This window comes from Chrysemys picta, chromosome 5 (assembly GCF_011386835.1).
Source record: "Chrysemys picta bellii isolate R12L10 chromosome 5, ASM1138683v2, whole genome shotgun sequence".
Taxonomy (NCBI): Eukaryota; Metazoa; Chordata; order Testudines; family Emydidae; genus Chrysemys; species Chrysemys picta.
Genome location: NC_088795.1, coordinates 32,476,259 through 32,495,663, shown reverse-complemented (window position 1 = coordinate 32,495,663; position 19,405 = coordinate 32,476,259). Strand labels below are relative to the sequence as shown.

The 19,405-nt window shown below is 38.6% G+C and overlaps 1 protein-coding gene and 1 long non-coding RNA gene across 6 annotated transcripts in view; one reads left to right on the top strand and one right to left on the bottom strand.

Moving 5' to 3' along the window:
* Positions 1–19,405, bottom strand: part of AIMP1 (aminoacyl tRNA synthetase complex interacting multifunctional protein 1) — a 59,337-nt gene that overhangs the window by 37,397 nt on the left and 2,535 nt on the right. Inside the window, exon 1 of one of the 5 annotated variants that reach the window (XM_065597667.1) lies at positions 12,856–17,777. The exons of 3 other annotated variants lie outside the window; for them this stretch is intronic. In XM_065597667.1, coding sequence (XP_065453739.1) covers positions 12,856–12,863 — 8 coding nt within the window. In that variant the 5' untranslated portion in view covers positions 12,864–17,777. Of the gene's footprint in view, positions 1–5,693; positions 5,714–12,855; positions 17,778–19,405 lie in introns of those variants that run through there. One more of the 5 variants, XM_005287895.5, reaches the window with a different exon arrangement.
* Positions 3,036–12,859, top strand: LOC135983916 (uncharacterized). Its single transcript, XR_010601767.1, has 3 exons — positions 3,036–3,289; positions 10,790–10,911; positions 11,597–12,859. It is a non-coding gene; the product is annotated as an uncharacterized LOC135983916 (long non-coding RNA).

Genomic DNA, 19,405 nt, shown 5'->3' with positions numbered 1-19,405 from the left:
TTAAGCCAAAAAGACAATGTGTAATAATATTGAGATACTGAAATTTTTATTTGAAATAAATCATTACTTAGTCTCATTGTGACACCCAGTCTCTGAGTGAGAGTAAGAGTGGCATTGTTAAAGTGAGAGCACAATATTCACAAGCTATCAACTTCTGTGTAGTCAATTATCGGGGGTAGCCGTGTTAGTCTGTACCCACAAAAACAACGAGGAGTCCGGTGGCACCTTAAAGACTAACAGATTTATTTGGGCATAAAAGTTTTCATGGGTAAAAAACCCACTTCTTCAAATAAATCTGTTAGTCTTTAAGGTGCCACCGGACTCCTCGCTGTTTTTGTGTAATCAATGTTCAAACAGCAATAACAAAGAGGGTTAAGGAATGAATTATTAAACAACTATACTTGTACACTTCTCCCACAGGTTAAACTCACATCTTTTGCAATATGAGAGTCACAGTAATTGATTTATAAATTTCCAAATTGTTAATACAACCCAAGAAAGTGTCAGGCCTGAAGAATGACTTCTCCTGATTATCAGGCTGTACCCCAGCTGCAGAACTTGGCTTTCCTAGTCCTAAGAGCCTTGCCCTCCCTATTTCTTAAAGCTGGAAACATTAAAAAACAAACCAACCAACCTCCTCACAAGAAACATCACACAAATAAAGGTGCTTTTCTAGGAACTGTTCAGAATTCACACTAAAGAATGAAGAGTTGACTCCAAAAACTAAGACAGGTTGAAAGTGGCTATAAGGCATTCTAATGTCATTTTATGAGAAGGTCTTCAACACCTAACTTTATGTTTTTACTAATTATTAGTAGCTTTCACCCATTCTATCCCTCCCCCCCCCCGCTCTTTTTCTGCTTATTCTAGAAACCTGATTATCAATGGATCATTTTATCTCTCACAGACCGCAATGGGAACAGCTCTTCTAAGCATCAGGACACCAGCCCCAGAATAATCCTGCTAGATTATCCTTGTCCCTTTCTTTATCTATAAAGTAGGTTTCAGGCTTTAAGTTGCATGACGTAACTTAAAAAAAGGTAAACAAATGCTTTTGTAACACTAAATGCATACAGTAATATTTAGCTAACTGAAGAAATATATGACAAGTCATCCTTGTTTATATAGTCTGTCTGCCACTTCTGGAAAAGTTTTATTTTAGAATATAATTTACTTTGACAGAAGTCTATTCTCCTTCCCAGACACATACTCCTTTGTTTCTCTTAACTGACCCTTTTTCTCACAGAAGTAAACTCCCTTCATCTGGAAAGGTGAAATATGTAGTGTCCTGACATTAAATGATTGAACGTCACCCCCCAACAGCCACTATATTCTCTCACATTAGGGAAAATACGTCAAACATTTTAAATAACAAAAAAGCAAAAAATAGAATCTGGGCTCAATGTTCACATGATAAGTATTAGCTTGATACCAACCTAAAATGAGTTTGAAAACAGACTCTAAAATTATTACTGGTTGTCAGGAACCATCAACAACTTATGTTTTTCTTAGTTTGATTCCCCCCCCCCTAAAATTTTTGACTCGGCAATATTGATTACCCATATAATTCAATCAAATATCATATTCCAGCATGTAGAAATAAATCTCTCTGAAAGGAGAGCTTTCCCAACAAGTTCTAAAGAGGAGACCTGCAACTACAGGGCAAGCCAAGCCAAACCATTAGCTAACAATATCAGAGAAATCACAGAATGAGTTTATATGCAGTACCGTATAGATATATGAATAAATTTTAAAGCCTTATCATGGGCTTAACATGAATGAAAAGTTTCCTTTGAAACTTCTATACAGCAGACATTAAAAACTGAACATCTACCACCTGCAGTAGACAAAATTACTACAAATATTGTGGTATTTCCCATTTTAAGTGTAGGGATTATATGCAAATACTTCAGTGTAGTAATCATTCATAGTTTAATTCCACCTACCATCTGAATAATACTTTAGTCGGTGTACTACGTGGCTCAGATGAAAGGCAGAATATGGCAACCTTCCACACTTCTAGGAGGTTGGTCCAAATACAAGCCAGATTAGTAATGTGTGACCAAAAGCTTCCACTGCCTCACTGCTGTTTGTTGATCTCAGTCCAATTCCCAGTGCACATTTGTCCACCTCACAAAAACCATGACCATAATTTGCACCCTTTTTAGTCTCCTCAGCAGATGTGCCAAGGACTACATAGGGCACTGAGACTTGCGGAAAGCCTACATTACAACATTAAATTGATCTAAATTATATCGACACACAGCACCACAGTAATTGAATCGGTTTTACATGTCCACGCTAGGCTCCTTGTGTCAGCAGTGCACTTCGTCACCAAGAGCGCTTGCACTGATTTAACTGCCCGTGTGGGGCATTATGGGAGTTTCTGAAAGACAGTTACAGTGAGTGTAAGCAACACAGCATCTACACTGACACTGCATCCAACTAACTACATCGACTTGTGTGGAGAAAGTAAATAAGGAACTGTTATTTACTACACCTCTCGTGGAGATGGAGTTATTAAGTCAGGGTAGTGGGCGAGTTATACTGGTGGGAGCAATATTTTAGTGTAGACCAGTGGTCTCCAACCTTTTTATGCCCAAGATCACTTTTTGAAGTTAAGGGCAACCCAGGATCTACCCTGCACCTTCCCCGAGGCCCTGCCCCACTCACTCCATCTCCCCCGTCCCCAGGGGCTCTGGGCTGGGGCAGGGGTTTGGGGGTACAGGAGGGGTTATGGGGTGCTAGCTCTCGGAGGGGTCAGGGCTGGGGTTGGGATGTGGGCTCCCAGCGGGCAGCACTTACTGTGGGCGGCTCCTGGCTGGCAGCACAGCAAGGTTAAGGCAGGCTTCCTGCCTGCCCCGGCCCTACACTGCTCCCGGAAGGGGCCAACGCGCCCCTGTGAAGGGGGGGCAGGGGCACTGCCCGCTCAGATCCCATTGGCTACAGTTCCCTGTTCCTGGCCAATGGGAGCTGCGGGGGCTGTGCTTGCAGGCAGGAGCAATGCAACAAGACCCCTTCCCCTCCACTCCCCCGGGGCCACGCTGGACACTTCCTGGAGTGGTGTGGAGCCGAGGCAAGCAGAGAGCCTGCCTCAGGGGAAGCCCTGCTGCTCCGCCAGAGATCGTGATCGACCAGTTGGTGACCACTGGCGTAGACACGTACAAAGTTATGTCTAGACACGATAAATCGATCCCGGAAGTGCTCGCCATCGACGCCGGTACTCCAGCTCGGCGAGAGGAGCACGTGGCATCAACGGGGGAGCCTGCCTGCCGCGTCTGGACCTGCGGTAAGTTCGAACTAAGGTACTTTGACTTCAGCTACATTATTAACGTAGCTGAAGTTGCGTACCTTAGTTCGAAGTGGGGGGTTAGTGTGGACCAGGCCTTAGAGTTAAAACTTTTTTCTTTATTTCTTGGTCCTTTAAAGCTGGTTTCCATACATAAAATAAGTCTTTGGGAAGAAAAGGCTGCCATGTAAAATTGAGGGTCAAGGATTTTTAAAAAATACAGGTGCCTAAAAGCAGGCTGATTTTTCCAAAGTGGTGAGCTTCCAATAGTTCTCACTGAAGTATGAAATATGAATTTCAGAATATTCCGAAGTGCCTAAACAACATAGGAGCCTAAATCCCATTTTTAGAAGTGATTTATGCCTTTGAAAAATTCCCCCTAAATCTCATTGAAAGTCAATAGAATTTAGGAGGCTACATTACTTTTGAAAATCTTGGTTACTATTTATTTCTCATATTCATTTCTAACTGTGTGTATTCCTGATTTTAAGAGGTCCTACACCTCTTAATTATATACACACACATTTTAACATTGAGAAATCTAACCCTCAAAAGCAAGGGGATCCACTGCAGCCAGTTGCGCCTGCAAGGTCACTGTGCTCCAGTATGATTCACTCCAACAGGAGAGCAGAAAGTGTTTGCACTGCTATCATCTGTTTGGGGATCCTACTGTGGAAAGGCAACTTTAAGCTATGGCTAGGGCTTTTGTAGGAGACCCACTGCCCAGGAAATGTGCTGAACCAGTGTACTTCTGGCCAGGCTTGTCATAGCCTCTCCTCTGTTGCCTACTTTGGGGATGTGGTGGCTGCCTCTGGATGCCCAGTATAGAAATAGCATCTCAGGGCTGAATATAGTCCAGGAAATGTAGCTTTCATGTCTCATTACATCTCAAGAAAACCCCACTGGGTTTTTTCTTGGGCAAGAGATGGGGGGAAAACAACTATGAAAAAGTTGGGATCAAACTTGTATAACCAAATCAAAAGTTGGAGTCCCTAGCCAATTCTCTCGTTCTTGACAGAATGAAAACAAGGAGTAAGTGAATTTTATATACAAACCATCGTTTCTTCTTGTGAGAAGCCATTGGTCACACTCCTACAGAATAAGTACAGATGAGAACTAGAGAGTTTTATTTACTGAAGTTGTTTCTGAATTTAATGAAGTTGTTTCTGTATTTTCATGTATACAGAAAGGGTTTTTCTGTTGTATTATGTACATAGTGCGATTTCTGTTTTAAAATACACTGTTTCTTGAATATACATAGTCCATATTTTTATAGTAGACTGTAAAATAAACATATTTGTTTTTCATAACCTTATTCTACAGAAATTAAACAGGGAGACATTTAATGTGATCATCTGCAAATCTACAACTACAAAATTAAAGTGATCAAAGAGAATTGACTTAGCTATGAAACCTTACACAAACAAGAGTTTGATTACAGAATAATTAATGTTAAAATACCTTCTCTAAACCCTCTAAAACTGTATAAGTTTCCTTTTGGGTCTGCAGGAGCTCTCAATGATAACTATTTTATATTTAAAACATTTAAAAATTCTTTCCAGCAGGTAGGCAACATTTCAAAGACAACCCCCACTTACCTATAAAGAGCTGAATTAGAGATGCAGAAAGGAAGTGTCATTAAAGCATTAAATATAGCTTCAGTAACACAATGATGTCTTTACACTTAATTCAAAAGGTGTATGTTTCAACTAGATCGTACAATACTCCTAGCAAGTTGAAATCTCATCACAAGAGTCATCCTGTGTACTATAATTTTTGGTACCAGTTGCTGGCATTTTTTACTCTTAAATATTAAACACAAATACAGATTTCCAAATTTCTTGACTTTTTAAATTCCCCAAACTAAAATCTGTCAATAAGAAAAATACATTAAGCTGATAATTCAAGGTAAAAAGCAAAAGTAGTTCTTAACCACTGTGGTAAGCCAAATGCAAGGAGCTAAAAATAACCATGATCAGTTCATGAAAGCATGCAGCAAATAATACGCAGCAGTAGAACACCACATCTAAAATGAACAAGTACAACATCAAGACTCAATGTCACTTCCATTATATACTAAAATAACTAATTTGGATGTTTTTCTACATAAAAATCAGTTTATTAAGAACTGTGTGAAATTTAATTGAAAGCAAAAACATCTGTCCAAAAATAATGGCAATAAACATTTTAAAGAGCAGCAATGAGTCTCACTTATAAAAAAAATAATCAATTTTAAATATATGACTTGCAGTTTTATTGTCCCATTCGTAAAATAATTAAAAAATTAAACACTCTGCTTCCCCTTTTCACTAACTTGTCCAAGTAAAATTCAATTTCTCAAATGTTAAACCAGTTCAATATTTTAAAGCAAAACAGAGGGAAAAAAAGTGATCTTCTACATTACCTAATGAAGAACAAATTATTTATTCAGTTTGGGAATGGAGAACCTACACTAGTTTCTAAGTCACACTGATTGCTAATGTGGGCTGCCAGCAACTGGTCCTTGTCAGTCATTTGTAGTCACACTTCACTTCAACAGCATACTACAGTGGTATTTGCAATCTCATATTTTTGGAAGGATACATCAGCTTCAAAACCAGTCTTTTGTAAGAATGTCATCTGCAGGATTAAATCCAAATTTTGTAATGTTTTTGCCTAAAAAGTACATTATCTAAAAATGAATATGTCCACATATAAACTGACTACAGTGCTTCTTGGATCAGTGATTGCTATGGTCCTCAGGCAAAAACAAACAAAAAGCAACCACAAAAAATTCCTCCCCTTAGAAAATCCATCCTGAAATATTTTGTATTTCAGAGATATTTTACATGTTCTCTTTTTCATTCAGATTCCCTGTACACTTTTATAAAAGTTTTTCAGTTTCTTGGGATGGAAACTATTGGTTTCCAGCAGGAAGAGAAAAACAACAGAATTCAGAAGCTGTGACTGTACAAAAGCAACATATCTGTTTGTGAATGTGGTGGATTAAGTATAGATATAAGGATGTTTGAAAACAAAATGCCTGTTTTCATATGGATTGGGTGTAAATAAAAAGCTATGTTGTGGCATGGACATTTCAGAACTATACTGGTTTGAATACAAGACGATTAATGATAGCAAGCTGTCTCTTTACTACACAAAGAACACTCCCCTCTTTTCTATAGTGTGTTACTTAAACTTTCTTTCAGTGAAACTGATATATGCAAGGCAGAGATCAGATACTCAAATTTTTCTGTATTATTTATTATGCCAGAAAGACTTTGTAGTTTTTATTTAGGAGGGGAACTGTTAATACAACAGTTTTAATGAAAATTAACCGATATTGGTACTTTCATTATCTGTTTTTATTTTTAAATTTTTCTCCTTAAAATGTTTGCAACACAAACATTTGACCTTTTGCTAGTACTGATGAGCCAAACAAGGAATGGATGAGAAACAAAAGCGATATTGACTGGCCTATTTAAACTGTCCAAACTGAGTGAAATACACAAATTCCATTATGAAAACAAAGAATATTTTTAAATGTCAGGTTTTATTAGTAATGTTAGAACATTTATCTTTAAAAACATGCTATTTAAGCTTTGCAATGTCCTTCTAAATTGTTCTGTTCCAGTCTTAATTTTTTGGTTGATATGTTCAGAATGACTAGAAGTGACTGATCAGGAACATGTCTTAAAGTGGCCCATCCAAACTACATATTACCACTCCACTATCACATGCCGCATAAACCGGGATTCCACAGCCTGGCCACTCCAGCTGACCCAGAGCTGGCTGAAGCTGCCAGCATCCCTAGCAGTAGAGGCTTGGCTCAGTTTTCTTGGTTCCTGTCCTTAGATGGGTTTCAGACCTGCAAAACTTCTAAATTTTGTAGAAGTAGGGCTGAAGAGTGGACCTCCACTCCTGTAAAACTTAGAAGGGCTGCAATAGACAAGTAACACACTTATAACCACGGGAAACACAGATTTTTGGTTAATCATGGTTCACCTGCACATGAAACATACCACTTAAGTGTAACCTATTAAATCAAACAGTAACCAAATAAAAATTGAAAGCCTTCAATAAAAACTGAATATCTAAAAGAGGGAAGATGCAATTAAAGTTTTAATCATTAAGACAATGGCAAAAGGCAGGCAAATCTTCCCTCACAGGCAAACAGAGGAAGTAAAAAAAATAATATTCCAAACTGCAACAAAGATTACACATATAAAACAACCTTTTCAAGAGTCTGCTTTTAATTTTTGTAATACTCCTGCACACATTACACCATCAAAACATCTGTTAAATGTTTGTAATGTTAGTTGCAAAAAACTGTTACAATTTGATATCATTTCCCCCCATTAAATTAATATTACAGACATTCAATGGATGCCTTAATGAAAAGTCTTCATGTGTGTAAGTCCAAGGAGAACTAAACCAAGAATTTCACTCCACTAACTTCTAAAGATCTGATCCTGTAAACACATACTGCCTGGCTGCAAAAGGGACTATGCAGTATATCCAATAGCAAATGTTTGCAGGATTGGGCCCTAAGGAATTTTATTATTTATTCTGCGGAAGGTGGGCCATCTTAGCTGAATTATTAGCACTTTGTCTGTTAACTACGGGACAGCTACATCTGCTGGAAAACATGAATACATAATCAGAGGAAACAGCAGCATAGTATAAAATAAATCAGCATCTTTTACATCCATTGCACATCAAAAGTTTCTTCTGTTTTGAGTGAGAGTGAGCGTGAGAGAAGGCATTTGGAGGCAAGTGCTTTGAACTAACTCTTTTAAACTGAGCTGATTTCAAATTGACAGGCTTCCTTTACGTGTAGTTTGGGCAGAGCATACGTAAATGTATGTACAAAGGGAAACATTCTCGCCTTAGCCACTGGAGATGGACAGGATGGATGAATGCCATGAACTAGTAATATCTGTCAAAAAGAAAGCAACTTTTTTGAGGACAGTCATTACCTCTTGCACTTTTCATCTGAGAACCCCAAAATGTTTGACAAAAGTAAGTTTAATATCACTGTCCCCTTGCATGAGATCAGACAGCAGGCTAATAGAAGAGCAAGGGATAAACCAGTTCACCAGACTCCCAGTTCACTGCCATTCCCCTCGGTCTATGTTGATTCCCATACTAGCAGCTATAAGACCATTTCAGCCAGAAGTTTTCAAACCTTTTTACAGTAAGCTGAGCAGGGACATGAATTTATGGCCTTCAACTCAAGAGCAGCTGTTGTTAAAAGGAACTATGTTCAGCTATGTGCAAAGAAGTACATTCTTGCTGAACTAGCAATCCCTTGCTGTCTAAGCCAATTGAGATTGCTGGAATGATCCACTCACTTATCTTCTGAGTCTGAAATAAGATGCCACAACAAAGCTATGCACTAAACTGTAATGGAGAAACACTCTGGAATAGAAACTAAACCCAACAGCCAAGGCGTGCTTCTGAGAAGAGGGTCCTGAACTAAAAGACAAAGCTGTAAAAACATCAATTCATGCTCAATCAAGGTTATGTCAGGAAAGCTCCTGGAGAGAAGGAAATGGAAAGAAAAGCCTTCTGTAATCGGAAATTTATGCCAAGAAAACTGTACCAAATATGCTCACAAAGTCTACAGGCTCAATAATTTTTTCAAGATCATCAGTATGTTTTATGCATTGTTGGCACCTTTCACAGTTCCACCCGCCTCAAATTCTTCTCATCTAATTGGGATATATATGCAAAAACACACCAGAGAGTCACTTGTGACATAGATCCAATTTTCTTTAACACAAAGACAAATAATTTCCAATTTGCTAGCTAGTTGAACAAGAAGAACTTTTGTTTGCAAATGTACTTTTCCCACTTGTTTTTATTTAAATGGAAACAAACAGGTTATTATAGAAACATCAGTTTTGACTCCACAATTAAGGCTGCACGTAGACATCCAATATAAGTCCTATTTTCAACCTCCCTCTAAACTTTCGACTGCAGCAACTGATCAACTTGCAAACTGTTATACTATAAAATGGGGTAGAAGAAAAATATTTTTACAGATTGAGAGTTTATCATTAAAAAAAATTAAATGCTAGGTTATCAAGAATGACCTCTGTTTCAAAATTATTCTTGGACTCATATGATTTATCAGCCCTCATGCTCTCTGCACAGAAAAAATTACCTAACTCCAAATTTCAGAAACATTTTTATACAATGAACCATAGACGATTTTCTTTAGAAACTGTAAGCAACAAACATTATTAAACTTGTCTTAGACTGAATAAAAATGTTTTGCACTGAAATATATCAAGTCTCTGCCCCTCCCATCTGATTAATCTGTGTCTTGATCCTGACCTGTTTTGGTGGTTATTTTATTTACAATTTTTAATATATTTAAAATATTAACACTGGAATTTTCTAAGTGAGTTATTTACCCAAGCCAGTGTCTTTCACACAGGAAAACAATCAACACTTCAATCTTCCTGGACATTCTATAACAGATTTAAAAGTAGCCATATTTGAACAAAAAAACTTCAGAAACAGACTTCAATAGCACTTACAACAAATTTCTAATATCCATTTCAAAAGTGATCAGACAATATTTGCCCTCATCTGATTACAAAGTACAAAGCAGCAAACAAAAGACAAATACTTAAGATGGAGAAAATATTTGTCTTTACCTTCTATTTAAAGGAGTAAATTGGGGGGACAAACTCCCAAGTTAGTGCAAAACTGTTCTTCACTAAAAAAAAAAAATCAGGGGCAAAGTGCATTAGTAAAACCATGACTCAGTATATTAGACTGGGACACTGATGAACGTCTCTCTGAGAGACGGAGAAAGAATGTTTTTCTGCACGCATATTTCTTCTAAAAGCCAATCCCCAATACAGATCCTTATCCTGTCCCTTTACCCCCGGACAAACAGTAGATGAGTAACTTTTTTTTTTTTAAACTATGAGTACTTCCAATAATGTTACTGGAGAAAGCAACACACACATTCTGGTTTCCTCTGAAGAAACCAGCTGTTATCTTTATGGCACTTGAATTCTTAGCATGAATTAAGTCAGGAGATGTTACTTGTCCTCATTCAGAGACACTGCAAGAAGTGCCCAGACAATCTTTGGGAAGCACACAATCAGATTAATTCAGATTTACCCAATCTACTAATCAATGTTTTTTTCAGCTAATCACTGTGACTAGTTTGTTATATTCTACGTGGATAGGAAATCAAATATAGGGCTGTCTGGCCATCCTTGGCTTTTGCAGTCAAAAGGGTTGATCTCCCTCTTGGGGAGTTTGAGCATGCGTTTGGAAGATGATATCCATGGTCATCTGGATCCCAGAAACCCATTATCTGTCATTCCGAACATAACCATTATCGGCTGCTTTTAGCAAGTAGTGTGGCTGTACTGCCATTATCACTGTGCCTTGTTTAGAGGGGGAAAGTCAATGATTACCACACACAGAAGCCTAACCTAATGCTATAGTTATGCCAATTTTGCCCAGCTTCAGCCCCTTTCCTCTCCTTTTCAGGAAGCAATGACTATTCACAGGTTCAGATGCCCTTTACACCAATGGCATTCAAGATAATTTCCAGCCTGGGTTCTGGCCTTGCTCTGGAGTGGCGACTGGATGATGAAAGATATACAACTCTTGTAAGACTTTATATATCTTGCCTCTTCAAACCTGCAAATTCAGTAGTGGCCCTGAAGGAATACTGGCAGATGGATAGGCCAGAATGACCTTTTCCATATCCCTGAGAAAATTGAAGTCCTGAACACCCATGTCCATCTACAACGTAAGAGGCTCCCTCTTATGTTATGTCCTTATTTTAAGGTTTCAGCCATGCTCTTTCAATTGAAAGCCCCATGGGCCAGACATGGTACCAAAGTTTTGATGTCTCTCCCCCGACTCCCTCCATTACACAATTTGTACAGGACACACCTTTATGGATTCTGTGACTACTTCATAACACAAGCTGTTATGTGACTGCTACTACATCTCAGGTCAGCAAGCAATTATGCTTTGCTGTCAGCCCTACGGTATAGAACTTTCTTCCTTTTGTCATTGATCTTAATAAATTTCTCCCCACTTTTAAAAAGCATTTTAAAATATGTTTCTACAAGTCTTTTTTGGTGTGACCAATATGTGGAGTCAGTCACATATTACCATCCCTCCAAAAGTGTTCCTCTACAATATCCCTCTTTCTTATTTATTTGAATTTTAAGGTGATGGTTTTAATTAGGTTATTATATTTTAAAATGTTATGCTGCACAGTATTCAGCGTGCCTCATTTGGGAGGATACTTTATAAATAAAATTTGTATTATTGCCATTTTAGAAAGTTTTCCATCCAAGTATTGAACATGAAAGGGAGAACAAGGGAGAGAAGAAAGGGAGAATCAACTACATGATTTGGAAAATATGATCTACCACCATGATGCTGGAAAAACAGAAAGTGAACTCATTCAGAAGCAACATCTTTGCTAATTTTATGGAAGTGAGAAATTACATGTATAGCCAGTGCTATACTACATGTATAGAAATTACATGTATAGCCGGTGCTAATGACACAGATAATTCTGCAGCTCTGACCAAATAGATAACACCTGGATTGAATTGTATTTGTATAATCCTTTCATTGAGACAGCATCTACTTGGTATAATGCTTTGCAGAAACTGAGTGAGACATGAAAACAATTTAAACTGCTAGGTATGGAAAAGTTTACCATTGTAGCACAACATGCTGGCTGAAATTCAGTTTTTATGGAGGTGTAATGTATTAATAAATAACCGTGTTCACTAATAATGTGTTACGTGAAAGGTTGCTGTTTTCCCTCCTCAATATTTCCCAAGTCAGCCTGTTTTGTTATTTAAACACTTCTTTTAGTCTTAGTGCAAACCGTCTTGTCAGGGGAGATATGGAAGCAAGGGTGGTAGGGCCCCGCAGCTTTTATTCCTCTTTCCTACATCTTTGGAATTGCAGAATTGAATGGGGCTAACAATTTAGAAGAGCTTGTTGTGTATACCTGAGATATCCAACTACTTCCAAAGACTGAAAATAACAGTCCATACATAGCCTCATTTAAGATGCTTAAGACAGGTTTTGAAAAACTGCTGTACAAGAAACTGACTAGCCATATTGGGAGGCTAAACATATTTGCCAGATATATATGTGAGTGTGTACTTATTTTTTGTATACAATATAATGTTGGAAAGTGGTTCTATTAGTGAGGCCTGCGGGCAATGCCCTGGTGAGAAGCTCAGTTCTGCCCCACTACTATTTACAGAGGGCAGTAAGGGGAAGAATGTTAGGATCTATACATTGGGGGCTGTGTCGAGACTCTGCTTGGTGCTCCATCTTTTATGTTGGCCTCTGGTTGGATAGTTTCTGATAAGTTTAAAATTCCCTTCTTCCCATCCCCTCTTGCTGGAAGAGGGATATATTTAAATTTCTCCCCCATCCTTAAGAACTTCCTGGTTACTGCTGGGATGAGATGAGGCGGCTGTAGATTCATAGAATTTAAACCCAGAAGAGACTATTAAATTGTTTTCTCAGACATACCGTATATCACAGAACATACTATTTCACCCACTTACCCCAGCATTGAATCCAACAACTTATGTTTGGCTAAAGCATAACTTCTAGAAAAGCATCCAGTCTTGATTTGAAGACAGCAAGAGATGGAGAATCCACCACCTCCTTTAGTAGTTTGTTCAAGTGATTAACCACCCTCCCTGTTAAAAATTTGTGCCTTATTTCTAAATTTAAATATATACAGCTTTAGTTTCCAGCCACTGGTTCTAGTTATGCTTTTCTCTGCTACCTTAAAGAACACTTTAGTACTTAGTATTTTCTCCCCAGGAAGGCATTTTCGCACTGTAATCAAGTCACCTCTCAAATATTTTCATATACTAAACAGATTGAGCTCTTTAAATCTCTCACTGTGACGAATTTTCTCCAGCCATTGAAGTATTTCAGCATCAGTCTAACCAATGCTGTACATCTACTCCTCCTCACTACTTCCATGTTTACGTGTCTAAGAAGCATACTAGCTCTTTTCACCACAGCAATGTATTGGGAGCTCACATTCAGTTTCTCAGAGTAGCAGCCGTGTTAGTCTGTATCCGCAAAAAGAAGAACAGGAGTACTTGTGGCACCTTAGAGACTAACAAATTTATTAGAGCATAAGCTTTCGTGGACTACAGCCCACTTCTTCGGATGCATATAGAATGGAACATATATTGAGGAGATATATATACACACATACAGAGAGCATAAACAGGTGGGAGTTGTCTTACCAACTCTGAGAGGCCAATTAATTAAGAGAAAAAAAACACTTTTGAAGTGATAATCAAGATAGCCCAGTACAGACAGTTTGATAAGAAGTGTGAGCATGCTTACAAGGGGAGATAGATTCAATGTTTGTAATGGCTCAGCCATTCCCAGTCCTTATTCAAACCGGAGTTGATTGTGTCTAGTTTGCATATCAAATCCAGCTCAGCAGTCTCTCGTTGGAGTCTGTTTTTGAAGTTTTTCTGTTGTAATATAGCCACCCGCAGGTCTGTCACTGAATGACCAGACAGGTTAAAGTGTTCTCCCACTGGTTTTTGAGTATTTTGATTCCTGATGTCAGATTTGTGTCCATTAATTCTTTTGCGTAGAGACTGTCCGGTTTGGCCAATGTACATGGCAGAGGGGCATTGCTGGCACATGATGGCATATATCCCATTGGTAGATGTGCAGGTGAACGAGCCCCTGATGGTATGGCTGATGTGATTAGGTCCTATGATGATGTCACTTGAATAGATATGTGGACAGAGTTGGCATCGGGGTTTGTTACAAGGATAGGTTCCTGGGTTAGTGGTTTTGTTCAGTGATGTGTGGTTGCTGGTGAGTATTTGCTTTAGGTTGGGGGGTTGTCTGTAAGCGAGGACAGGTCTGTCTCCCAAGATCTGTGAGAGTAAAGGATCATCTTTCAGGATAGGTTGTAGATCTCTGATGATGCGCTGGAGAGGTTTTAGTTGGGGGCTGAAGGTGACAGCTAGTGGAGTTCTGTTACCATCAGGGGCTCGTTCACCTGCACATCTACCAATGTGATATATGCCATCATGTGCCAGCAATGCCCCTCTGCCATGTACATTGGCCAAACCGGACAGTCTCTACGCAAAAGAATTAATGGACACAAATCTGACATCAGGAATCAAAATACTCAAAAACCAGTGGGAGAACACTTTAACCTGTCTGGTCATTCAGTGACAGACCTGCGGGTGGCTATATTACAACAGAAAAACTTCAAAAACAGACTCCAACGAGAGACTGCTGAGCTGGAATTGATATGCAAACTAGACACAATCAACTCCGGTTTGAATAAGGACTGGGAATGGCTGAGCCATTACAAACATTGAATCTATCTCCCCTTGTAAGCATGCTCACACTTCTTATCAAACTGTCTGTACTGGGCTATCTTGATTATCACTTCAAAAGTTTTTTTTTCTCTTAATGAATTGGCCTCTCAGAGTTGGTAAGACAACTCCCACCTGTTTATGCTCTCTGTATGTGTGTGTATATATATTTCCTCAATATATGTTCCATTCTATATGCATCCGAAGAAGTGGGCTGTAGTCCACGAAAGCTTATGCTCTAATAAATTTGTTAGTCTCTAAGGTGCCACAAGTACTCCTGTTCTTCTTTATTCAGTTTCTTGTCCACTGTGACCCCTACATCCTGTTCAAAGTTACTGCTTTCCAGGATACCGATCTTTCTCTTCCTGTCTTTGTCTCTGACGACTTCCAGTCCCCTGCTTTAAACACCCTTCCTCTCCGGACCAAGTTAACGGTTAACCTCTTCCTTCCTGAATTTTGCCTTGTAACCTCTCCCATTTCTCATTAACTGCTATCACACTTAACCTCCTGTTGCTATTATTCCTTTTAGTGACTACTAAAGCAAAATAAGAGCTTGCTACAGTGCTGAAGTGCTTAGTGAAGATGTTACCTACACTGATGGGACAGCTTCTCCCATCGGCATATGTACTCCACCTCCCTAAGAAGCGGTAGCTATGTCGACAAGAGAAACCCTCCCATCGACATAGCGCTGTCTACACCGGGAGCTCAGTCAATATAACTGTGTCACTCCGAGGTGTGGATTTTCCATAACCCTGAGCAACGTAGCTATACCAATGTAAGTCTATAGGATTTCAGTCCTCTGCTTTCTTTTCCGATGAAATATGGAAGCTACACTTCTCCTTTGCCATTTTCTTGCTTTTAATATACATTAAAAACTTTTTTTCTTGTTCTCTTTTACATCTTTTGCTTACAGTATCTCATTTTAGGTTTTACTCCCATTTCATGCTTCCATCCAGTAATTACAAACTGAACAATTTTCACTAACATATCTTGCTGTTTCGGAGCTGGTAACCTTCCTCCTACGCTAAAGTTAAAGTTTTTAAAAATCCTGTGGTAATCCTGGACATACATGAACACTCTGCTGTTTAAAGTTCAACACGTATTTTATTTGAAGCATTACAACCTAAATCATCTCAACATGGCTCTGGCAGAAACATGACACTTTAGTCCATCACCTGCTTTTTACATTTGAATTCCAGATCAAGGCTGCAACTGGCTCATTATCAACAGCAGACTAACATATAATGCAGTGCTAATCCCTGGCAATAAAGACTTGTAGGTAATGTAAGATACAGAAAAGAGCACTTTAAAGATTGTCTGGATACTGCTGGCAAAGCAAAATGGAAAGTAGTAACACTTTTGGTAAATCGAAAAGTCCATAAAATAGAGAAAACATGCACAGGTGTATTGGAAGAAAATCAATAGAGACATTCTTTTGAAACAAATGAGATGACTAAAATAATAAAATGTATCAATATCCCACTGGTCAGATATTGCAATATATAATTAAACCATAAACAATAATCAGAGCATATAAGACAACTACAAGCCTGAGACATTCGAAGCAATGCCATGGCAAGAAATCCAGAATCCCTTACTATCCACAGATGATGGGAATAGGAAGGGAGATTTCCACCTGAGGGTCCATCCTTTATAATACTCTTTGTCTAGTAGGTCTCTGATAAACCTAAACTCCATCTCCCTCCCTGCCTCCCCACAACTGCTGTGTCTTTTCTCTATACCCAGAGCCTCCTGGCTACTGAAATAGGTACAGGTCTTCATGCTTCTCTTCCCCCAGGTACTCCCCACTGCTGTGAAGAAACGGGATCCCAATAGTATGGCCTTCCCCCTCTATTCATGGCTGCTGTGATGGGTGAACAAATCTCCATTCCTCATCCCCATAACTCAGCATCTGGCTCTGCTGCTCAGAGCTTCCTCAAAGTGCAGTAGCCCAACATGAAATTGACAAGATTTTTGATGCTTTCCATTAGTCTAACATCAGACTAACAGCAAAGAAACTGGTGACTATCTCATTAATTTCACTCCATTACTGACTGGCACAGGAGCAGAAGCCCTAGATCTGTCTGCAGATTAGGGAGAAAACAATGCATCAGTTAATCCACGCGTGTGAGATGCGGTATCTATGTCAACAGGAGAAGCTCTACACCCGTGTTAGGTTAGTATAACTACATCACTAAGGGGATGGATTTATAACTACATCGCTCAGGGGTGTGAAATTGATGTACGTTTGTAGCTGTAGTGGCTCCAATCTCTGTCAGGTAAAATACATAGCAATAACATCAACTAACTAAATAGACTTAAGAAGTCATACAGCTTTTGGAAGAAAAACTATTATGGAGAACATCTGCTAACTTACAAAAATGGACAGACCCTTTATGTCTGGTCCTTTTCCATCCTACAGATTTCTCATCTAATAAAAGATGTCAAATCATAGACTATCACTGTTCAGTCAGATGTTAAAATTATAGTTATAATCATGTCAAATCACCTCAATTAAGGCTCCTATTTTTCCAAGTTTAATTGTTTTCTTGTCCATTTTATGTCCAAATTTATTTCCAGCTCAAATTTTATGATCTGTAACATTGAATCTTGAAATAAAGAATATAAGCAACTATAGAGAAGTCAGAAAAGACTCCAATATTTCCAGCGGCTTCTCTTGCTATTTTCATATATGCAAGACATCTTTATTTTCCTTCTTGAAAAAGCAAAATATTTCATTTCTAATCTGTCCTTCTAAACTCATATCCTGGTCTCAGCATTAGGAGTGAAAATTTGTGTTCCCATTTTATCCTGAATATTTTTTAAAATAGCTTTTACAGAAGGTACTACTAAATGTAAAATAGGGAATAAGCAAAAAAGTTCTTTTCCATGTCTATGAAATATAGCTAGTATGTTGTTTCCTAGCATAGGAACATTTATTCTTTATCAACACATATCAATGTCTGATGCGCAAGACAATTCAAGATCCATGGGGCCCTATTATTCTCTCAAAAGAAAAAAAAATTCCCAATGAAGTAAAGGTAGTAAGACAAAAAGGAAACAATTGAGCCTCTGTTGATTTGCTCTAAGATTTTCATTACTAATTTTCTGAATTACATCTGTTAAAATTAAACGTGTAGCTCCACTCACTCATTCAGAAATGGAGCATTTTATGCTACCAGCCCCTTCACTGGAGTTATACAATATTCCACCTAATATTTTGCTAACAAATTCAAAAGTGTATTTTTAAATCACTTTAAAAAGGCTGCATAACCTTATTACATTTCAATTAAAATACCACCCCCCTCTAAGTTTTTAAAGGAAATCTTGCCATTACCCAACCAATGAAGCATATGACATCTTCAAGTCCTGTATTTCTATATGGAATTAAAGTAATGGAAAGTACTGATACCGTTGGTGGGGATGGATAGAATAGTTACCATAGATATGAAAAATAACTATATATTGAATTAAGATTAGACAGGTCTCTGGAGACATTGGATATAACAGCCGAAGAAGAAAGATTAGCCACATCATGCTTTACTGACTAATGGTTGCCTGATTATACATAAATTGCATCACCTATGAACCTAGGTCTACACTACCGCGCGGGGTCGATCTAAGATATGCAACTTCAAGTACATGAATAGCATAGCTGAAGTCGATGTACTTAGATCCACTTACCGCGGTGTCTTCACTGTGGTAAATTGACAGCTGACGCTCTCCTGTCGACTCCACTTGCACTTCTCGTTCTGGTGGAGCACCGGAGTCTACAGGAGAGTACTCAGTGGTCAATTTATTGCGTCTAGTATAGATCGACCCCCGCTGGATCGATTGCTGCCCGCCGTTCCGGCGGGTAGTATAAACAAGCCCTTTGATTCCTAATGGAGGCTCTGGTAATTCTTTCTTCATAATTTCCAACCTCCTCAAAGCATAATGAAAATTCTGTGTACTGAACTGTGCCAAAAAAACAAGATTAGAAGTGAGAGTAAAGAGCAATAAAACAGAAAATCTGATTATTGGCCATGACCAGGAAGACAGTGAAACGAAATTCTTACAAGGTCATGTTGGAGGGAGAGGGAAAGGTGATCTTGGCAGGTCACAGCAAGGCAGTTGTCATTCTCTACTGAGTATTATAAAACAGGTAGTTTGCCTATAGCAGACACTTAGTAACTTCCCTAATTGGAACCCTGTTTATAAAACTTTCCCATGGTTCATAAAGCTCTCCAAACATAAGAAGCATGGTATAACTGTCAATTAAGGATAATATAATTGTATACTTATGCCCTGTCTTACATCCAAAATATATAAACCACTGAAATGTAACTATCCTTTCAATTAAGGACAGCAGCCAGCAGGTGGAGAACATCAAGAGTGCATAACAAAGACAAGATGATATTTCTGACCAAAGGCACTGGGGATTATTCAAAGTTTTATTAAAAGCATTCATGATATCTGACCATTCATGAAGAACAGAGAGAAATTGGTTTTTATGTTCTCCACTGAAAGAGCCACACACAGTAAACTGCATGGGATGTGGAATGAATCTGAAGGGCCAAAATCCAGGAATGCGTATGTAAGATCTTAACTACAGTTTCTGTTAAGAACTTTTCATATAGGCCCAGAGTCCACAGCTTGGTCTGGGGCATGAGGGCTAGCTAACAAAGAACAATACATGGCTAAGAGAAACCTGGGGGAGACAGACAACTTTGCGTGTTTCAAGTTGATGAGCAGAGTCAGCAGG